Source organism: Pimephales promelas, chromosome 21 (genome assembly GCF_988280905.1).
Source record: "Pimephales promelas chromosome 21, fPimPro1.hap1.1, whole genome shotgun sequence".
NCBI lineage: Eukaryota > Metazoa > Chordata > Actinopteri > Cypriniformes > Leuciscidae > Pimephales > Pimephales promelas.
The window spans coordinates 30,716,373-30,734,491 of NC_142789.1; the positions used below are offsets into that span (position 1 = coordinate 30,716,373).

The 18,119-nt window shown below is 40.0% G+C and overlaps 2 protein-coding genes across 4 annotated transcripts in view; one reads left to right on the forward strand and one right to left on the reverse strand.

The window, feature by feature from the left end:
• Positions 1 to 13,492, reverse strand: part of strn (striatin, calmodulin binding protein) — a 30,542-nt gene extending 17,050 nt beyond the window's left edge. For both annotated transcript variants that reach the window (XM_089125384.1, XM_039664229.2), the window contains exons 1-3: positions 13,142 to 13,492; positions 2,237 to 2,340; positions 171 to 244 (exon numbers count right to left, since the gene is read on the reverse strand). In XM_089125384.1, coding sequence (XP_088981510.1) covers positions 171 to 244; positions 2,237 to 2,340; positions 13,142 to 13,348 — 385 coding nt within the window. In that variant the 5' untranslated portion in view covers positions 13,349 to 13,492. The remainder of the gene's footprint in view (positions 1 to 170; positions 245 to 2,236; positions 2,341 to 13,141) is intronic.
• Positions 13,493 to 15,343: 1,851 nt separating this feature from the next.
• On the forward strand, positions 15,344 to 16,757 carry map1lc3c (microtubule-associated protein 1 light chain 3 gamma). Of its 2 annotated transcripts, none has more exons than XM_039664227.2 (4): positions 15,344 to 15,479; positions 15,578 to 15,633; positions 15,715 to 15,821; positions 16,332 to 16,757. In XM_039664227.2, the coding sequence occupies exons 1-4, from the start codon at positions 15,422 to 15,424 to the stop codon at positions 16,513 to 16,515; spliced, it is 405 nt and encodes a 134-aa protein (XP_039520161.2). In that variant the 5' UTR covers positions 15,344 to 15,421; the 3' UTR covers positions 16,516 to 16,757. The 2 variants fall into 2 exon arrangements, with proteins under 2 accessions (XP_039520161.2, XP_088981511.1); XM_089125385.1 differs by having other exon boundaries at positions 15,381 to 15,478; positions 15,565 to 15,633.
• The last annotated feature ends 1,362 nt before the right edge of the window (positions 16,758 to 18,119 follow it).

Consider the following 18,119-nt stretch of genomic DNA (forward strand, 5'->3'; position numbering starts at 1 on the left):
ATATCTTAATTTTACTTATCTTGATTTAAGTATCTTTAGATATTTGGACTGGAAACAAGACAGAAACACTGAGTAAGTAGAGCAGTTTGAGCAGGACAGGAGCGCTCATGATTAAAGACATGATCCGGTCTCGGACTGGGGTCAGTGGAGGAGTGTAGAGGAGTGTTCACCGGAGTCGTAGCTGGGAGGCTTCATGTCGCCCTGGTTGAGTTCGGTCCCGTACTTCAGCTTGTGGTACTTCGCCCTGAGGAGGAGAGGAACACAACGCTTGTTCACAGCTTCCCATCATGCATTAGTTATTAATAAAGCTCACTTCAAAACAACTCAAGGTCGACCAAAGTGCAGTACAGATCATAATCCTCAAATAACAGATTATAATCTATAAAACTACAAACACAAAACTAAGTAATTCATTGAAAACCAACATAAATAATAATAATAATAATAATACTAAATAAACCTGTAAATTTTAGTGTGTGTAAGAGGAGATTTCTGGCTCAATGTTGGAGGAAAAACTCATTTTAGGAAAACAGCCTTTAAAGATATACAGACACAAATAGATAAAGTGCTCTAAAAGATGCAGTTAAAAGTGTAGTTTGGATGTTTTGATGTCATGTCAGAAAACACACTTTATGAAAAGCCAAAAAGCACAAAATCTCAAAAATCATGAAAAACACTGTCATTGCCTATAGTGTCTGGCCTTAACAACATATATCTTAAGCTTTGATTTAAAAATGGATAGTGATGATGTCGAGCTTCTGTTGCCACGGTGACACTCGCTGGCATCACGCTGTTGCCACGGTGACACGGGTGTGGAGGATTCTATAAATTCCTGGTGAACGTGAGAAGTCCTTCCTGCAGGATCGGATCAGGCGAGGGAATAGCTGGAATACCACGGTAAACGAGACTGAACTCTAGTAACCCTCAGACAGCAAGCTCTCACATTCCTAAAACTAATTAACGGGCTTTCAGCAGAGGCATTAATAATTAATTAAAAAAAGGCCAGGTGTGTTCTTCCTCAGCGCATAATTAACATCTTTCTGTTATAATCTTGTGCATTAACTTCACGAGAGTATTTGCATTCCGCGTGTAAACGCATAGAAACTGTCCAGACCGAGTGTTAAACATGCATGCGTGCGCATTAACCAATATTTACTCATTTTGAAAACTTATTATCTAATTAATTACATGATGTGTTGATTATTTAATCGATTTAATTGTAATTTAAAGACAGTATTGTGTTAGATGACAAAAGCATTGAAAAGACGTTAAAAAAGAAATATTTTGTTTCATCATGTAAATTTTAAGGCTACAACTGTGGCCATCATTGTTTTCCAGAAGCTGCATCTGAAGTGGCATTCGGTGTATTCACACACACAGATTAATGCAGCTCAGAGGTGGAATACATATAATAAAAAAAAGGTAATGATACTCAAAATATGAAGCTAAAACTGCCAGTAGGTGGCAGCAGGTCACATGATGAATATCTCCACTCACTCACTCACTCAGAGATCCACTGGTTGGCAAACACACGTTGATCTGATTGGTTACAAGGTGGTTTGTGACGTCAGAAACACCAGCGATTTCAAAGCGTGTTTTTGAGACTGTCTTTGGTTCACTGCAGGAAATACTCAACTTGGTGTGTGTTAAAGCAGTGTGAAAAATAATAGTTACTCGCTGCCTTGATTTAAAAGGTTAAAATGTCTAAAAACAGCATATCTAATATGACACCACAGGTAGTTTTGATTGAACCAGCTTCATCCAGTGACGCACATCACATGAACTCAATATTAATGAGACGCTGCCTGGTAACAGTAGACGACAAACTCCCGTTAGACTGCGCCATACGAACATGACATGACAAATCTCATCGTATCAGTTCATGAGACGCTACATGCAGCGAGTTATGAAGCCATATGACGACTGAGAAATTAAACTATTGAAGCAGAAATGGTGTAGGCGCGCGCGTCACTCTTTAAAGCTCTATTCGAGTGCTGCAGTAGAAGCTGTTCAGAGGTTTCCCTGCATTTGAATGACAGAGAACATGTATAATTTGAGCAGAGTGTGACTCATCATGAGCCCAGAGAGAGAGAGAGAGATTATAGGAAGTACCGAGCCTCGCTCTCTGCAATCAGGCTACATGATGTTAGCACAGACACGGCGTAAGTAATGTTTGGATGATTAAAATCAAACCAAGCGTGGGGATATAATGCGGGATAGAGTGTTTTCCACTGACCTCTCCTGTTTCAGAGCGTACTCCAGCATCTTAATCCGTCGCACCAGGTCCTTCTTCAGGTTCTCCTGGCCTTTCCTCTCGCCCTGCAGGAAAGCGATCTGAGCCTGCAACAAACACAGTTTAAACATTACTCCATATGACAACTCAGAAATGGTCCAGATCATGTCAAATTCAAGACACAATCTCAAAATAAACCATGCGTCTCCAAACATTCAACCCACAACTGTGGAACCGCAAGTTTAAATGTTTTATTCAATATACACATATGTATTGAAAATTAGGTTTGTGTCCATCGAGGTTGATCGATATTGGATTTTGCTGGTCAATGTGTTTAAGTCCTCATGTGGTGAAAATCCAGCTTGTAATATTGTACATGTGTCTATAGTGTTTTTAATATGCTTTAAGACACACACCATGTGGATCGTGTGGCTCATAGTGGAGGCGGGGCTCATTTACATATTCATAGAACCACGTATACTAAATGAGGCGAGGGTGTCGAGTTACAGTCAAGATATTTTAAGCTATGAAGATTTTATTTTTTATTTTTAAATGTCATTTTGGTGATCAAAGACGAGTTTTAAGGGATAAAATGATGGACTTTAAATGATGTTCTTAGTCTTTCCCTTCTGTGACGGACAGTTGATTATAAACAAGCCAGAACTACAGCAGGACTGAAGATGAGATCAGACATGCTCTCGCTCATATAGAGATGGTGAAATACATCCATGTAAACCGACCCCTTTATATGAACAGATTTAATTCATATGTAAATAAAAGCTTAAATTAAATCTCATCAACACTTGCTATACCCTGTAAGACTTTTTATTGCCTTAAATCTGATCATTTGTAGGTTATAATTGTACATGTGCAGTGTGAAATAGACAGATTTGGCGATAAACCAAACGCTGAGTTTCTCCCCGTGTGACCGAACGCATCAGCTGACCCTTTCCTTCGGTTACTGTGTGCTTTCCTGGAATGTCTGGAATTCTTCCCCGTCTCTGAATGCCATCTTTAGTGAGTTACTCATAATGCAGGAAGAGAATGATCTGGTCATCACAGACACTGAGATACACAATCAGACTAACATTATGAACACAGAGTCCGCATCTCGCCGATGATGCGTCAGGCGTGAGGATGTCAGTACTGCACTGATTCGGCTGCACCTGAGAAGCTGACGCTGACAGCAAAACCAAGCGAGCAGCGCATTTCATAAACGAACACCTCAGTATGGGTAATAAATGACGAGGCATGAACTCGGTCCATGTAAACACACACACAGGGGTTGTGGGATCATGTGAGCTCAAACACACACAACGCTGGGAACCAAGGCCGAAACAGAGCCAGTGGCCGTGTCTTGCGTAACACAGATATGTGGATGAAGATGTGGAAAACATGTCAGTGCTCAAGAGCTGAGACTATCCATCAGCGTTTATCCTTTAATGTTGAAAGATGAGCGACTCTAGAAGTGCCGTCATGTAGAAGCAACAGGACATTTGATGAGTTTATGCAGCTGAAACATCTTCTAGTCATTGATTAGCATATTCTGTCATGATCATCTATAAACCGTGTTGGGGGGGCGGGGCTTATGGAAACGTTAGTGTTTGTGATGTGTTTGACGAGTGTCACAAGAACGGCCAATCGGAAGCAGAACTGGGTCATGGAGAGCCGTGGGGAGTGATGGGAGAGCTCCTGGTGTGTGCTAATCATGGAGTGACCCGTTAAAACGCATTTGCATTTCCTTCAAGTGTGTTTAACGACCTCGATCATCTCCAGGCTCTCCGGGATTCTGCTCAGAGGAGGTTTGACTCGTCTCGTAGCCTTTAGCTCCACACAGCTAACCTCGCTCACGAGGGAGAGAGAGAGAGAGAGAGATTCAGGAATAGTTCAGTGACGTCAGGACGGCCCACTCGCTCCCCCAGAGGCGTCTCTCGACATGCCTGTCCAACAGCAGGACCCACGGGACCCGAGACACTGCACTGCTTCCAGTCCACATATCTAAACAATCCTAGATCAAGATTTACTAGCGGAGTAAAATGCCTTGAGATATTATGTCTTGTTTACTAGGGAAATAAATCTAAATTAAGTGAGATTTAAGTAAGCAAAATTATCTGCCAATGGGGTAAGAAGAAATAACGTGAGCTGGAGCCCGCCGACGGCCGACACACTCACACTTCAGTCAAGTCAGCTTTATTTCTACAGCACTGAGTGTTTCCGCTCTACAGGAGTGTGTGTGTCTCAGTCCAGCGCCCGTCAGTTCAGTGATGCTTCATTTCTGCTGTTCAGTAACTAATTTAGTCATTAATTTATTCCCAATGAAACTGTACTGTTGCTGATGTCATGATCACTCCTGAAGAGACCGAAGGTTGATCTGACGGCTGACTGTAAAAAAAGATGGACGACGCCCCTTCGCTCTTTTCCATCAGAGTGAACCGAAGCCGCCAGGGTCTCGATATGCCGCTGACATCTTGAACTCGAGTCTGCGCACTTGTGTGTTTCGGGACCAGTCATGCACAGGAAGTAAAGCCGCGAAATCAAGGCCGCGCCCTCATTCGCGCTGAATCAAACGCAAGCACACGCCCCGCACTTTCATTAAGTGTCCTCTGTCAGCTTCGTTCTTCTCCAATGATGTCCGCCGATTGCAGAACCTCGTTAAAATAAGGTAAATACAACTACTAACCACATAATCAACATTATTAAAAAAAAGTCAGCTGGTGCTTCAGTGACTACCTCGCACAGAGCACCTGTCAATCATGATGCACTGTTTTTATCATCACATAACTAACTAAAAACAAACTTATTTTAAAAACGAACACTTGAAATTACATCAACGTGATAGAAACTACAGTAAATGACGGAAACTATCTTTGGAAAAATGTGAAGTGTAATTGAATTGTTTAGTTGGTCTCGCGTCCCGTTGAATATCATGGGGAGGCGGGGGTTATGAGCTATACTAGGACCGGCCACAGGGGGGCGATCGAGACGTTTTGGCTTCACTTTTGAGGGCTTGTGCGGCACGCTTGGTTCTTCCTCATTTACATGTATTTACATCACATGTTGAATGGCTCCTCCCCCTTCTTAAACAGCCAAGAGAAGCGGATCCGAGCGCTGATGATGCGCTGGATTCAATAGTAATCTCGGGGGCCGGTGTGTGTTGGTGCTCCCGAGGGCCGGTGTGTGTGTTGTGCGTCAGGAACGAGTGGGAGGATTAACACCGTGTCGTTCTTCCTGTGAACACGGCGAACACACACACAGCAACTAAACGCTTCACCAACGCCTGAACCATCGTTTTGCCATTCAACACCGGCAGCGCTGTGGTTTAGCAGTGCCCTGCCCACACACACACACACACACACACACACACACTCCCTGAGATAAAGCATGAGCTATTTTAATGCTAACAGAATGCTCTGATATGGAGATGAGTGCTGGTTTCCTCGAGAGGCGAAGCTGGGAAGAGATTACAGGAGTTCACACTCTATGAATCAATATAACGGAAATGATGTCACATGGGACACACACACACACACACACACTGCCTCCAGCTATCCCAGCTCATGATCAGACACTGATGGCTCAGACTGGAATCTGACCAGTTTCTCCATTGGATTAAAAAAATAACTTATGCACCGATGTTTACAATCACATTCATCTAACGAACATGCTTAATTCACGTTTCATGTCTCAAACTGCCATTTGGAAACACTTTATATTAAGATTCCACTAGTTAACAGTAGTTTCTGTCTGATCTAACTGAGTATTGTACAGAATACACGCAAACGAATCTGTGATTCTGAGATTAGTCGAGCAGAAGCAGCAAAGCACAAGATTATTGATGTTTATTGGATGGGAGGTGCTACAAACTGTCCATTCATAAACTGCAAACAGCACAGACAAAAGATCAATTCTTGGATTTAAGAATCAATCAAGAAATTAGTGTTAGCCTTAGTATTTATACACATTATTTTACAATACGAATTCAAGCTGCATAAAATCAGAAATGTCCTGTTGCTTCTACATGTCGGCACTTCTAGAGTCGCTCATCTTTGACTCCGCTTTCAACATTAAAGGATAAACGCTTTGGAAACGTTCAGGACACACTAGCTCTCGAAGCTCCGCCCCCTGTGCCGGGAGCAGCAGCTCATTTTCATTTAAAGGGACACACACAAAAACGGCGTGTTGTTGCTCACCCTCAAAAAGTGACAATTTTAACATGTTATATAAATATCTGTGGGGTATTTGAGCTGAAACTACACACACACACACACACACACACTCTGGGACATCAGAGTTATTTCACGTCTTCTGAAAGGATGCTTTAACTAGCGTGAGATGGTAACTTGTGAACATGCGCCCTGATCAACGCTCCTGTTCCTCATCTGACCGTGACCTGTCGGGGAAGATGCGGGGCGTTCACCTGACACAACAGGCAGGTGTGCATACCTTCCCTTACAAGGGCAGACTTGCCTTTACGGGCCACACACACACACACACACACACACACACAAGGGTGGCGTTACTAGAGCATGTTGGGGCCTAAAGCTGCTGTACTGGTTCCTTACAGAACACACACTTTTCCAAACGACTGCTTTTCTAAGGAGGAAAAAGAAAACAGTCACGGGGTCTCAAGCATTTCCAGCTGAGAGTTAGGCTAATTGGTTATTAGCTGGAAATCAAAGTGCATGAATGTCAGGAATTAGCCGAAGATTAGTACTTTCCTTGAGCTGTTTAATAGGAAATAAGTGCATTAGTGATTGATTCAGTTCATGAGTCAAAGAGCTTATGTCAAACCCAAAGAGAAGCCAAACGTCACACACACACACACACACACACGGCGGACGCGAGGAAACCTGAGAGCGCAGAATCCAAGTGTTCATTAGCAGGTCTCAGATCACACACACACACACACACTGACAGATGGCCACGCATTCACACACTCCGACGCGCACAGGCAGACACAAACCAGAGGGAAACCCGGGCCTGGATCAATTATTCACTTCTGTGACTGACACAGGGCTGCGTTTACATGCAACCAAATAACGCGCTAGTAATCGCGCTGACGCTCAATCACACTGAAAGCCTTCCTGTAAAACACTCAATCGACCCCAACGAGGTTTCGATCAAGCCGACTGATGGATCTGAGTGTAGTGTTTGCATGAGCGCTGAACATGTGATCGAGTGTGTGTGTGTGTTTATGTCACTCGCTTATGATCGGGATAGGTTTGTTTGACATGCGCACACTGCACGAGTTTCCCGATGCATAACTTTTCTCCTACACTGATGCTTTATGTGTCTTAAACAGCAGATTTAATATCTGTTTCTGGTCATCATTTGGAGATGAAGAGTGTATGAACCGCTGTGCCGCTGTTTATATTTCTCATTATATTTATATTATTTAGAAAAGGAAAAAAAAAAACATATGCTCTTTGTCTCCAAATTTTAAATTGTAATATATTAAGTTGTTAGCACAAGTTCATGTAAACACTTCGGCCAGAGCGGCGGGAACAGAAGTCTCGAGAGCGGAGGCCAGAGCACAGGGAAAACAGGGGGAATGTAAATGCAAAGTGTAGGAAAATGTGTAACGAGTGTGTCTGTGAGAAATGGACGTCCAGACGAGACCAAACACAAACCTACGACCAATGAGCGCGAGTGATGCGAGACGTGGACGGAGTCACATGCTGGCCTGACATCACTGGCATTCCCAGTCAAAACACACACACACACACACACACACTCTCTCTCACACACAGAGTTCCTGAGCATTTCTGTTCTCTCTGAGAGATCTGGGTTCAGATGTTGTGGCCTTCATAATCACAAACAACAACACGTCATCATCATGTGACGAAGGCTTGCGTCACGCCGACATCAGAGAAGACAAAAGGGAAAAGTTCAGCTACTGTAACTCTGACTCAATCGGAGTGTAAACAAACTATGGACTGCAAGAGTCTCGGCTCAAGACACGTTTCTCATCATATATACACAAAACATATAGAAATATATTTCAGAAAAATTAGATATTTATATATAAAATAATTATATTTACATTTAATGTAAATTATGTATAGTACATGCAAATATTTCTTAAATATGTCATGCATGTCTGTGTATTTATATACAAAATAATTATACACAGTACACACATTATGTAAAAAATACCGTCATAGACCGTGAAACCGGTATAATTTTGAAAAATAGTGTGATATGGATATTTGCACTAACAAGAACACAGTAGAGGACTCTACTTGAGGATCCTGAGCCGTCTCTGTTAGCGTGTGAGTGAACCTCGCTGGTCATGCTAGCATCTCCGTTTCCCGGGCGAGGACACGACTCAAGCGAGAGCATCATCAGCAGCGTGAGTCACGAACATCAGCTCGTCTGTCCTGTTCCCCAGCCTCACACACACACACACTCCCAGCAGCGCTGCCTACACACACTCGCCGCAGTGCCCTGGCCTCTCCACTCCTGCGCCGCGGCGCTGGCTCCAGCTAGCAGAGCCTACATGCTAACACGGAGAATTATATTCCTTTCAAATGATTGTCGAGGTGCTGGAGGGCGATTTCAACATATGAAACCTCTCCTACACGCGTCGCCCACACACACACACACACACAGCGATGAAAGGCATGCTGGTTACGAAAGAGCCAACATCAGTCAGGATCTCCTCATCTACACACATCTAGCTTTGGTTCCAATCGCACACTGAAATAGAAATGTACATGTCCACAATATCAAATATGACGGACAAATGTCAAGCCCCCTTTATCAGCCCTTTAACAATACTGATGTCATGATTGATTCACTTCCGCTGCAAAGATCATTAGTTATTAACTTACACGACACCGTTCTGACAGAAACTGTTCATGTGTTCTGGTCAACAGTGCTGTCTCGTAAAAACATTATAATCTGAGAGTAGAAAGCCGTTTTTGAGCTTCTCTTTTAGACGGTGTTTTGAAAGGCGAGTCACAGTCAAACGCCCACTGCTCTGATTGGCTAATTGGTTTGGTTTTGCATATCAAAATTATTTTTAATATCCCTGCTATTATTACATGAATGGAATGGTTTTTGACATGGATTTACTCTTCTGTATTTTCGAGGTGTTTAAACGGACAGGTGCACATAGTTAAAACAGTCACACACATTACAAAACAAATCCTTGGTTGTTGCAAATAAAGTTTACATGAAGTTACAAAACTTTCGTGTAAACAAATTATGAATGAATAATATACCATTGTTTGTCGCACTGTCGTTTATATTCATCATTTTAGAGTAAAGTGATCAATATCAAACGATCTGTGTCAGATAAAGCAATGGTAACACATGGTAAAAACACTCTCGGATTCAATAACTTTAATTTTCAGACTCCCTGCGTCAAACAGCGTCTGGATTAAAACCAAATCGGCAGTAAACTGAAGCGTGCAAATGAAGAGTGTCTTACTGACACAATCTGGAGTTTTGTTTAAAATAAACTTGATCCACGCTTTCATAATGTTAGGATCAGAAGGAAGGAATTGCAACGTGGTTTTCCTCAACGTGGGCGGGGCTAGAGAGGCGAAGATGTGCAAGTGGGCGTCGACCTTCTTTCGTTACGCTATGTCATAATGTGACAAAATCCAAAACGAGAAATGCAATAAAATCTGTTATTGGACTTAATGTGGAAGTTTTGAGTTTGAAAGACACAGAATATTTTTATAATACAAGAAAATTTGATTTTGCAGTTTATGACCCCTTTATTCCTGTTTTCTGCTTCTCTTGTTTATTTAAGCAAAATCGTCAGCGCTATTTGCAATACACATCCAAGCATGAATCTCGGTTATATAGCGTTTGCGTTTGTATTGTAGCTCAGAGGTTGCGTTTATTCAGCAACCACAAAGTAATTTTTGTTGGTTATATTAAAATGCATGAATACAATTTGGAATTATTGTAAATAATGTTAGGAATTTCAGTGTTTTAGCTTTTGAGAGATGCTTTAAGGTACGCTATAAGGTAAAATAATAAACCTCGAGTTAATTTTTTCTAAATTTAGTGAAATGTAAAAAGAATGATTAATAATCGTAATTAGAATTTTTGAGAAAAACCATGGTGATTATTATATAAATCATTATAGTGCAGCTCTATGGTGAGGTATTAACAGCTAGTTATATCTTAACTTGTTTTAAGTGAATGCAAACAGGCCTAACAAAAAACAACATCAGATTGATGCATTTAAATACCTGGAAAACTCATTCAATGGTCACTTGTACCTTTGTTCTATAATTTTACGGTATCAAAAAAACAAAATCACCCATACTCTCATATATCCAGAACTGATCTGACGACTGAAATCCCAGTAAGTGTTTCCACTCACACTTTCTGGTTTGTCCTTCATTCAACATGCATAATAAAGCATGGAGCGACTGTTCGGACGTCCGGGGAAACGACCCATAAATGCCAAAGACATTCCCGAAGCATTCATTAATCAATCGCTGCCCTTTAGGTGTAAATATCTCATCTCAATCACAGAGAAGTGTGTGTTTGTATATGTGTGTGTGTGTGTGTCTGTCAAGGGCTTACAGGTGTTGAAGAACAACATCGAACAGAAAATCAGCCAGACAGTCCACACTATATAGACACAGTCAGACAGTCCACACTATATAGACACAGCCAGACAGTCCTCACTATATAGACACAGCCAGAGAGTCCTCACTATATAGACACAGCCAGAGAGTCCACACTATATAGACACAGCCAGACAGTCCTCACTATATAGACACAGCCAGACAGTCCTCACTATATAGACACAGCCAGAGAGTCCTCACTATATAGACACAGCCAGAGAGTCCACACTATATAGACACAGCCAGAGAGTCCACACTATATAGACACAGCCAGACAGTCCACACTATATAGACACAGCCAGACGGTCCTCACTATATAGACACAGCCAGAGAGTCCTCACTATATAGACACAGCCAGAGAGTCCACACTATATAGACACAGCCAGACAGTCCTCACTATATAGACACAGCCAGACAGTCCTCACTATATAGACACAGCCAGAGAGTCCTCACTATATAGACACAGCCAGAGAGTCCACACTATATAGACACAGCCAGAGAGTCCACACTATATAGACACAGCCAGACAGTCCTCACTATATAGACACAGCCAGAGAGTCCACACTATATAGACACAGCCAGACAGTCCTCACTATATAGACACAGCCAGACAGTCCTCACTATATAGACACAGCCAGACAGTCCACACTATATAGACACAGCCAGACAGTCCTCACTATATAGACACAGCCAGAGAGTCCACACTATATAGACACAGCCAGACAGTCCACACTATATAGACACAGCCAGACAGTCCTCACTATATAGACACAGCCAGAGAGTCCTCACTATATAGACACAGCCAGAGAGTCCACACTATATAGACACAGCCAGACAGTCCACACTATACACTGTAAAAAATATTTTCAAGATTTGTTATCACAACATATTTTCTTTTGTCAAATCAACTTTATAATAATTTATTTAGTTGAGATAACTTATTGTTTTGAGTTTCTGATGGTTAAATTAATCTCCTTCATTGTATTAACTCACTTTTTCCAGTTCAATCAACTTAACATTTTAAGGCAACCCAGGTTACTTACTTTTTTAAGTTAAACCAACAAAAAAAATGTACAGTGTAGTAATCACAACATTTTTTCTTTTGTCAAATCAACTTAAATAATTTATTTAGTTCAGATAACATATAATTTAGAGTTTATGATGGTTAAATTAATCTCCTTCATTGTATTAACTCACTTTTTCCAGTTCAATGAACTTAAAATTTTAAGGCAACCAGGTTACTTACTTTTTTAAGTTAAACCAACAATATTTTTTTACAGTGACACAGCCAGACAGTCCACACTATATAGTCACAGCCAGACAAAGGATTTGTTTCGCGTTTAAGGACTTCCTTGTAGTTGAGATGATACATTGTCTCAAAGCATCACTCAGTTATGCAGATGATGCAGGCGGATGGTGACAGACTGATGATGTAACTGCACTCCTACTGTGATGTCATGACAAGAAATCACAGGAACAAACTCACAGAACATCAACATGTCACACGCCAGACGCTTGATTTTAGGCCCATGAAGATTCCTGTAATGTGACATTACTTTCAAGACAGTTAATGTTCTTGAATGCTTTCATTAAAGATTTGTAATTCTCTTTATGATGGTTCATTGTTTTGGTGTTAGGCTAAATCCTGTAAATTATGTTTATACACCCGCACAAATATATAAATATAAATAAATACATACAAGCATATATATATATATATATATATATATATATATATATATACACACACACACACACACACACACAGAATCACACACATATATATATATATATATATATATATATATATAAAATGTCATACATATGATGCTATAATTCAAAAATATCTCAGTGCTCAATGGTGCTACAAACAGGCTCATTTATGCAACATTTAACTTAATTTTAGGATGAAAAGCTACATTTAGAACGACTCTACATGAAGGTTGTTTAAAATATCTCAGTGGAAGGCAGGAATGTAACAAGAAATGTGCAGAATTCCTGTCGGGCACATGTCCTGGCCATATTCCATAGCAAACATTAAGAGATACAATGTTGTTCTCTGTTCGTTTCGCAGTAAAGGCGGCTTTTGATTCTGAATATCATAAAATGGATCTAGGAGAGAAACTCAAGTTTTTGTGCTGCTGCGTTGAATGTGTGCAGGGTTGAGTGTGTGTGAGTGTGCGCGCGCGCGCGTGCGTGTCTAACGTCAGCGAGCGCGAGAGAAAAACAAGCCCACAAATGTCTGATTGAGACTTTTGGCGGAGAGCGTTCAAAACACCTCAGAAAATAATAACGGTCGCAAAAGGCGCGTTACCTGCAGTTCGGCCCGTTCCACTTCCCATTGGGCTCGTTCCACCTCGAAACGGGCCCACTCGTGCTGGAGAAAGTGTAAGATCCCCGGAATACTGTACTGAGCGCGGGCCGTGTCCCCGCCGTCGCCCGGCTGAGGCGCTTTCGCTCCGGGGAGGACCGAGTTGTTGTTGTTGTTGAAGAACACACCGGGGCCCGCCTGCTCGTCCATGGCCAGGCCGGGAATCGGAGGTCTGATCGACCACACGGACACTAGATTTCGTCCGATCGCTCGCTGAAATATCCGCCTCGGAGCTCGAAGGGAAACGGGCTCACTCACCGCGAGCTGCTGCTGTCACTTCATGACGTTTCCGCTAGTTGTATTCGATTCGCGAATGAATCGTTCGTTTGAACCGATTCGCTGAACCCTAGAACCGAACAGCAAAGTAGGATGAAGAAATAGCAGCTTACTAAGAACATGGATATTAACGTTTCAATGTTTAGCTTGAATTCGAATTTATGTATTTTTAGTGACATCTCGTTTAAATGTACATTAAAACATTTGTACCCCTTCATTCAAATCTCATGAATCTAGAACTTTTATTGCTTGTTCTTTCCTGTAAATCACTTCCATTTTTAGCTTGAATTTGAATAGATGTATAAGCGTATATTTTAAGTCAAGTGAAGCCCCTTAATTTACAGCGCTTTAACAATAGAGTTTCACAGCAGCTTTACAGTGATAACAGGAGATTACAGTAACAGATTGAGAGTGTTTGGGATTTACAGCAGATCTAAAATAAAGTTATTGTCCAGATAAAGTTAGTTTTGATTGATTATTTTAGTAAATGTAATTAAAAACATTTTACCCTGGCTTTCTTGTAATGTCTTATAATACTGAACATTCAAATCTCATGATTTAGTGCTTGATTATTTATTGTTTATTTGTTGTGTATTTCGCTTGTTCTTGCCTGTAAAGGACTTTAAACTGCATTGATTTGTTTTGAAAAGGTGCTATATAAATAAATTGAGTTATTTCATATTTTTAATTAAATAACTTATATACTTTTTATCACATTTTATTTTAATTGAAACTGATTTATGTATGTTAGTATATTCTGAGGTACAGCCTACTATATGAGAAATGTTGCCTTGGCAATTATCTGAATTTTACCTGCAGTTTATGTAAAGGCTACTTCTATGATATTAATATAACAATTAAAAAACATTTTACAATGTGAAAATAAACACAACATATATTTTTGAGCATGTAGGAAATGTAGGCTAACAAAAACACAATTGGGGATTAAATGACTCCACTAAATACCATGAATACACTACATGTATGCAAACATTTAACCAAATATGCATCAAACAACAAAGTCTATGATAAATGCGCGCATGTCTGAATATGCCTATAAAGAACAAAACGTTCGAACGAACCGATTCGTTCAAATGACTCGCAATTCTCACCGCTGGTTTCCGCTCATTTCACGCCCACAAGCAGGTCAACAGATCGCTGCGAGCACGAAACACACTGATTGGAGAGAACAAACCGTTTGCACTGTGAGTAGCCAATCAGAGACCAGTGCACTGAGCATGCTGGGACATGTAGTTCGGATCATGTTATTCTTTTTTCCGCCAAACGTTCTCATTGCTAGTTTCTGAGTATTTTGTTTATTGATAGCGGTTAGCAATTTTCTAAGCACAGAAGGAAAATACTAATGAAAAGACTAATGAAAATACAGATTTTGATATTTTAAACAAAATTTTACAACGAATAAAATAAGCTATATTCAAATGAACACCTGCACAATAGTTAAATGAAGGAAGGCATGTAATATAAAATGCATGTTATTAACAATACATAATCGAGAGTCAACCAAATGCTGGTGTCATGTTTTCACAATGGATTCATTTGTTTAAGTGATCATGTCATGCACAAACTGTTATACAACACTACAATACTAACCTCTGTTTTACACACACCCTGAGAAGGTCAAACCCATGAACAACACAAAGATCCATTCAGACCCTCAATTTACCTGCAACACTTTAGGAATGTGTATCTGCATCCTTATTAGTGTGTAGACAAAAATATGCATACTAAAACAACTCAACAACTGGAAACAAAAACAGATTGTATTTTTTATTATTATTTTAAACTCTTGATATAATAATGGATTGAAAGTGGTAAAGCGGCAGCGAGCGTGCCCGTGACGTCACAGCCGGCGCACTATTTAATTAGTGGTAGTGCGCTTCGCCAGTAATTAATACGCGCATCCACAGGTCAGTGGAGCAATACAACATGCCTCCATTTGAAACCGCTCAACACCCCAAACCTTTCAAACAGAGGAAGAGTTTAGGTATGTGTCTTTATATCACACACGCACTAGACGAAATGTTGACATACTGTCAAAATCAAATGTTGTCTTTGTGTTTTTTTATGTTGATTACCAACCAGCTACGAGGAAACACGAGGTGGCTGGAATCAGAACTAAATTTCCGACCAAAATCCCGGTAGGAAACGCCCAGTTCTGTGTGTGTGTACAGCTAGTTTTTTATTACTGGCTTTTTGCTTTAAATAATGTTTTATTTCAGGTGATTATTGAGCGATATCAAAGAGAGAAGTACTTACCGCCTCTGGATAAGACAAAGTTCCTCGTGCCGCAAGAACTCACTATGACACAGTTTGTCACCATCATCAGGTGAGGGAAACGCTTCACAGCTTTCATCTTTACTGAAATGCAAAAAAAACAAACTTATGATTATGTCTATAGTTATTAGAAATTCGATTCACGTTAATTTGTGTGTGGCACTTCTTATGATGCCACTAATGTCTGAGTCTGACGGTTGGCGCGGATTGTGTTTAAAATTACCTCAGAAAATAACGGTCACATAGGCGCGTGAATATCGTTTCAAATAGCGCGAATATATATATATATATATATATATATATATATATATATATATATATATATATATATATATAATTTCAACGCAGCTTTAGCTTTTTGGCTGTATATGTAAAAAAAAAAAAAGTAGCTAAAAGTTGATTAAGTAATGTGCTATAATAGTAGATGGATATTATTATTCCATGGCAGTGAAGCGCTCGAGGTGTCAGCTGATCGTCACCTGGCTGGATTTAAGCACTTTCACACGGTGTGGGTTTTTCCCATAGACTGGCTTTTCCTCACGTCCGATGTGATTTTTCTCAGGAATCGAATGACCCTGATGCCCAATCAAGCGTTTTACCTGCTGATCAACAACTCCGGCATCGCCAGCATGTCTCTGACCATGGCTCAGCTCTACAAGGACCATAAAGATGAAGATGGGTTTCTGTATATGACCTACGCCTCTCAGGAGATGTTTGGACACTGTGAGGCTTATAATAACAGGTGATTCGTTCAGATGAGGGCTTGTTCATTTACTTTACTTCACTGAACTGTGATGATATTTAAGACTTTGTATATAGTGTTAACTTTTTAGGTATTTAGATTTACTTATCTTTCTAATGTATGTTTTAATTGTCTGTGTAATAAATCTTGAGTACGTGCATTGGTCGCTAGAGGGAGACTTCTGTTCATTCATGTTCTGCAGAAACGTCCTCCAATATGCCTGAGAAATAAAATTGTCAGTCTTTCTTTGGATAATCATGTGGTGATTTAAAAAAAAAAATAAAGGATTCATGTTTGATACCAAACTTGTTGCACTTACATTTTATTTTTTAGTACTGTTAAATCTAGAAAATATAATTTATAAAGATGTTTCATTGCCATTAAAGATTTAAAAACATAAGGTCGCTTTTATTGCAGTGGTTTACATTTGTGCAACTATCAAATAAACCCTCCGATTTCTGCAGTGCAAATGCACACTCATCGCTTTTGCGAAAGCAGTTTGAAGATTAACTATTTGTATCCCTAAATATAGTAAGTTGAACTTCTGAGATTAACCCATAAAGATTCTTTTAAACAATCTTTGAAGAACTTTCTCAATTGAGTCACTTTTTTTTTTTTTTTTTTTTAAAAAAACCCTTGCTCAGATTCCAGCACGTCCATGTGAACTAAACTGTGGATCATTTTCCATTGCTTTGGCAAAAAATGCATTTACTGATTAATTACTACTTTTAAATTGCATAAATGATTTTCTCTAAAACAACCAAACCCGTGTACCTACAGACCAATTTGCAAATTTATATTTTTCAAAATCGTTAACTGCAAATAACCACAATCTGCTACAATTATACAGTAATGCCATATTAAAATAAACTAAAAAATGAGTGACATATCATCAAAAATGAGAACTGAGTTTTGAAAAGTTACCCAAGTATCGAGAGGTCTTAGATGGTGATGGTTTTGTTCTGTATACAATAGTTGTACCAGCTCAGATGAGCTGTGGCCTGCAGGGGGCGCTCCTGCTGTTCAAACTGAGATCCTCCAGTGTTTCGATGAGCCGTGGCCAGCAGGGGGCGCTCCTGCCATTCTGAGATCTTCCAGTGTTTCACCTGTGGGCATAATTAAAGATTTAGACGTGAATTCACTTCATACGAGCAGAGTTCATCATTTAATTTGTGCGTCTCATTTTGGTAATGAGGATTATAGCGCTTAGTGTCGTGGTGTATTAGTGTGGGTGTAGAGTAGCACAGAAGGACGTCTCTTGTGGAGAGTAACATGTTTTATGCCTATGAACATTTAACTATTTTGATGTTTTGTTTCATAAATTATTTTCAGTGGTTTGTGACAGAACATCTTATATATTAATATTAATAAAGCTGCATAGACAGATACATCGAATACTGATAAAGGGGTAGATGGAGTAATGGATGGATGGATAGAATAATAGATTGATAGATGCATGGAAGACACATACATAAAAGGATGGATAAAATAAAAAAAATGGAGAGATAGATGGATACATAGATAGATAGACATATAGATAGATTGATTAAGATTATATAGATAGATAGATAGATAGATAGATAGATAGATAGATAGATAGATAGATAG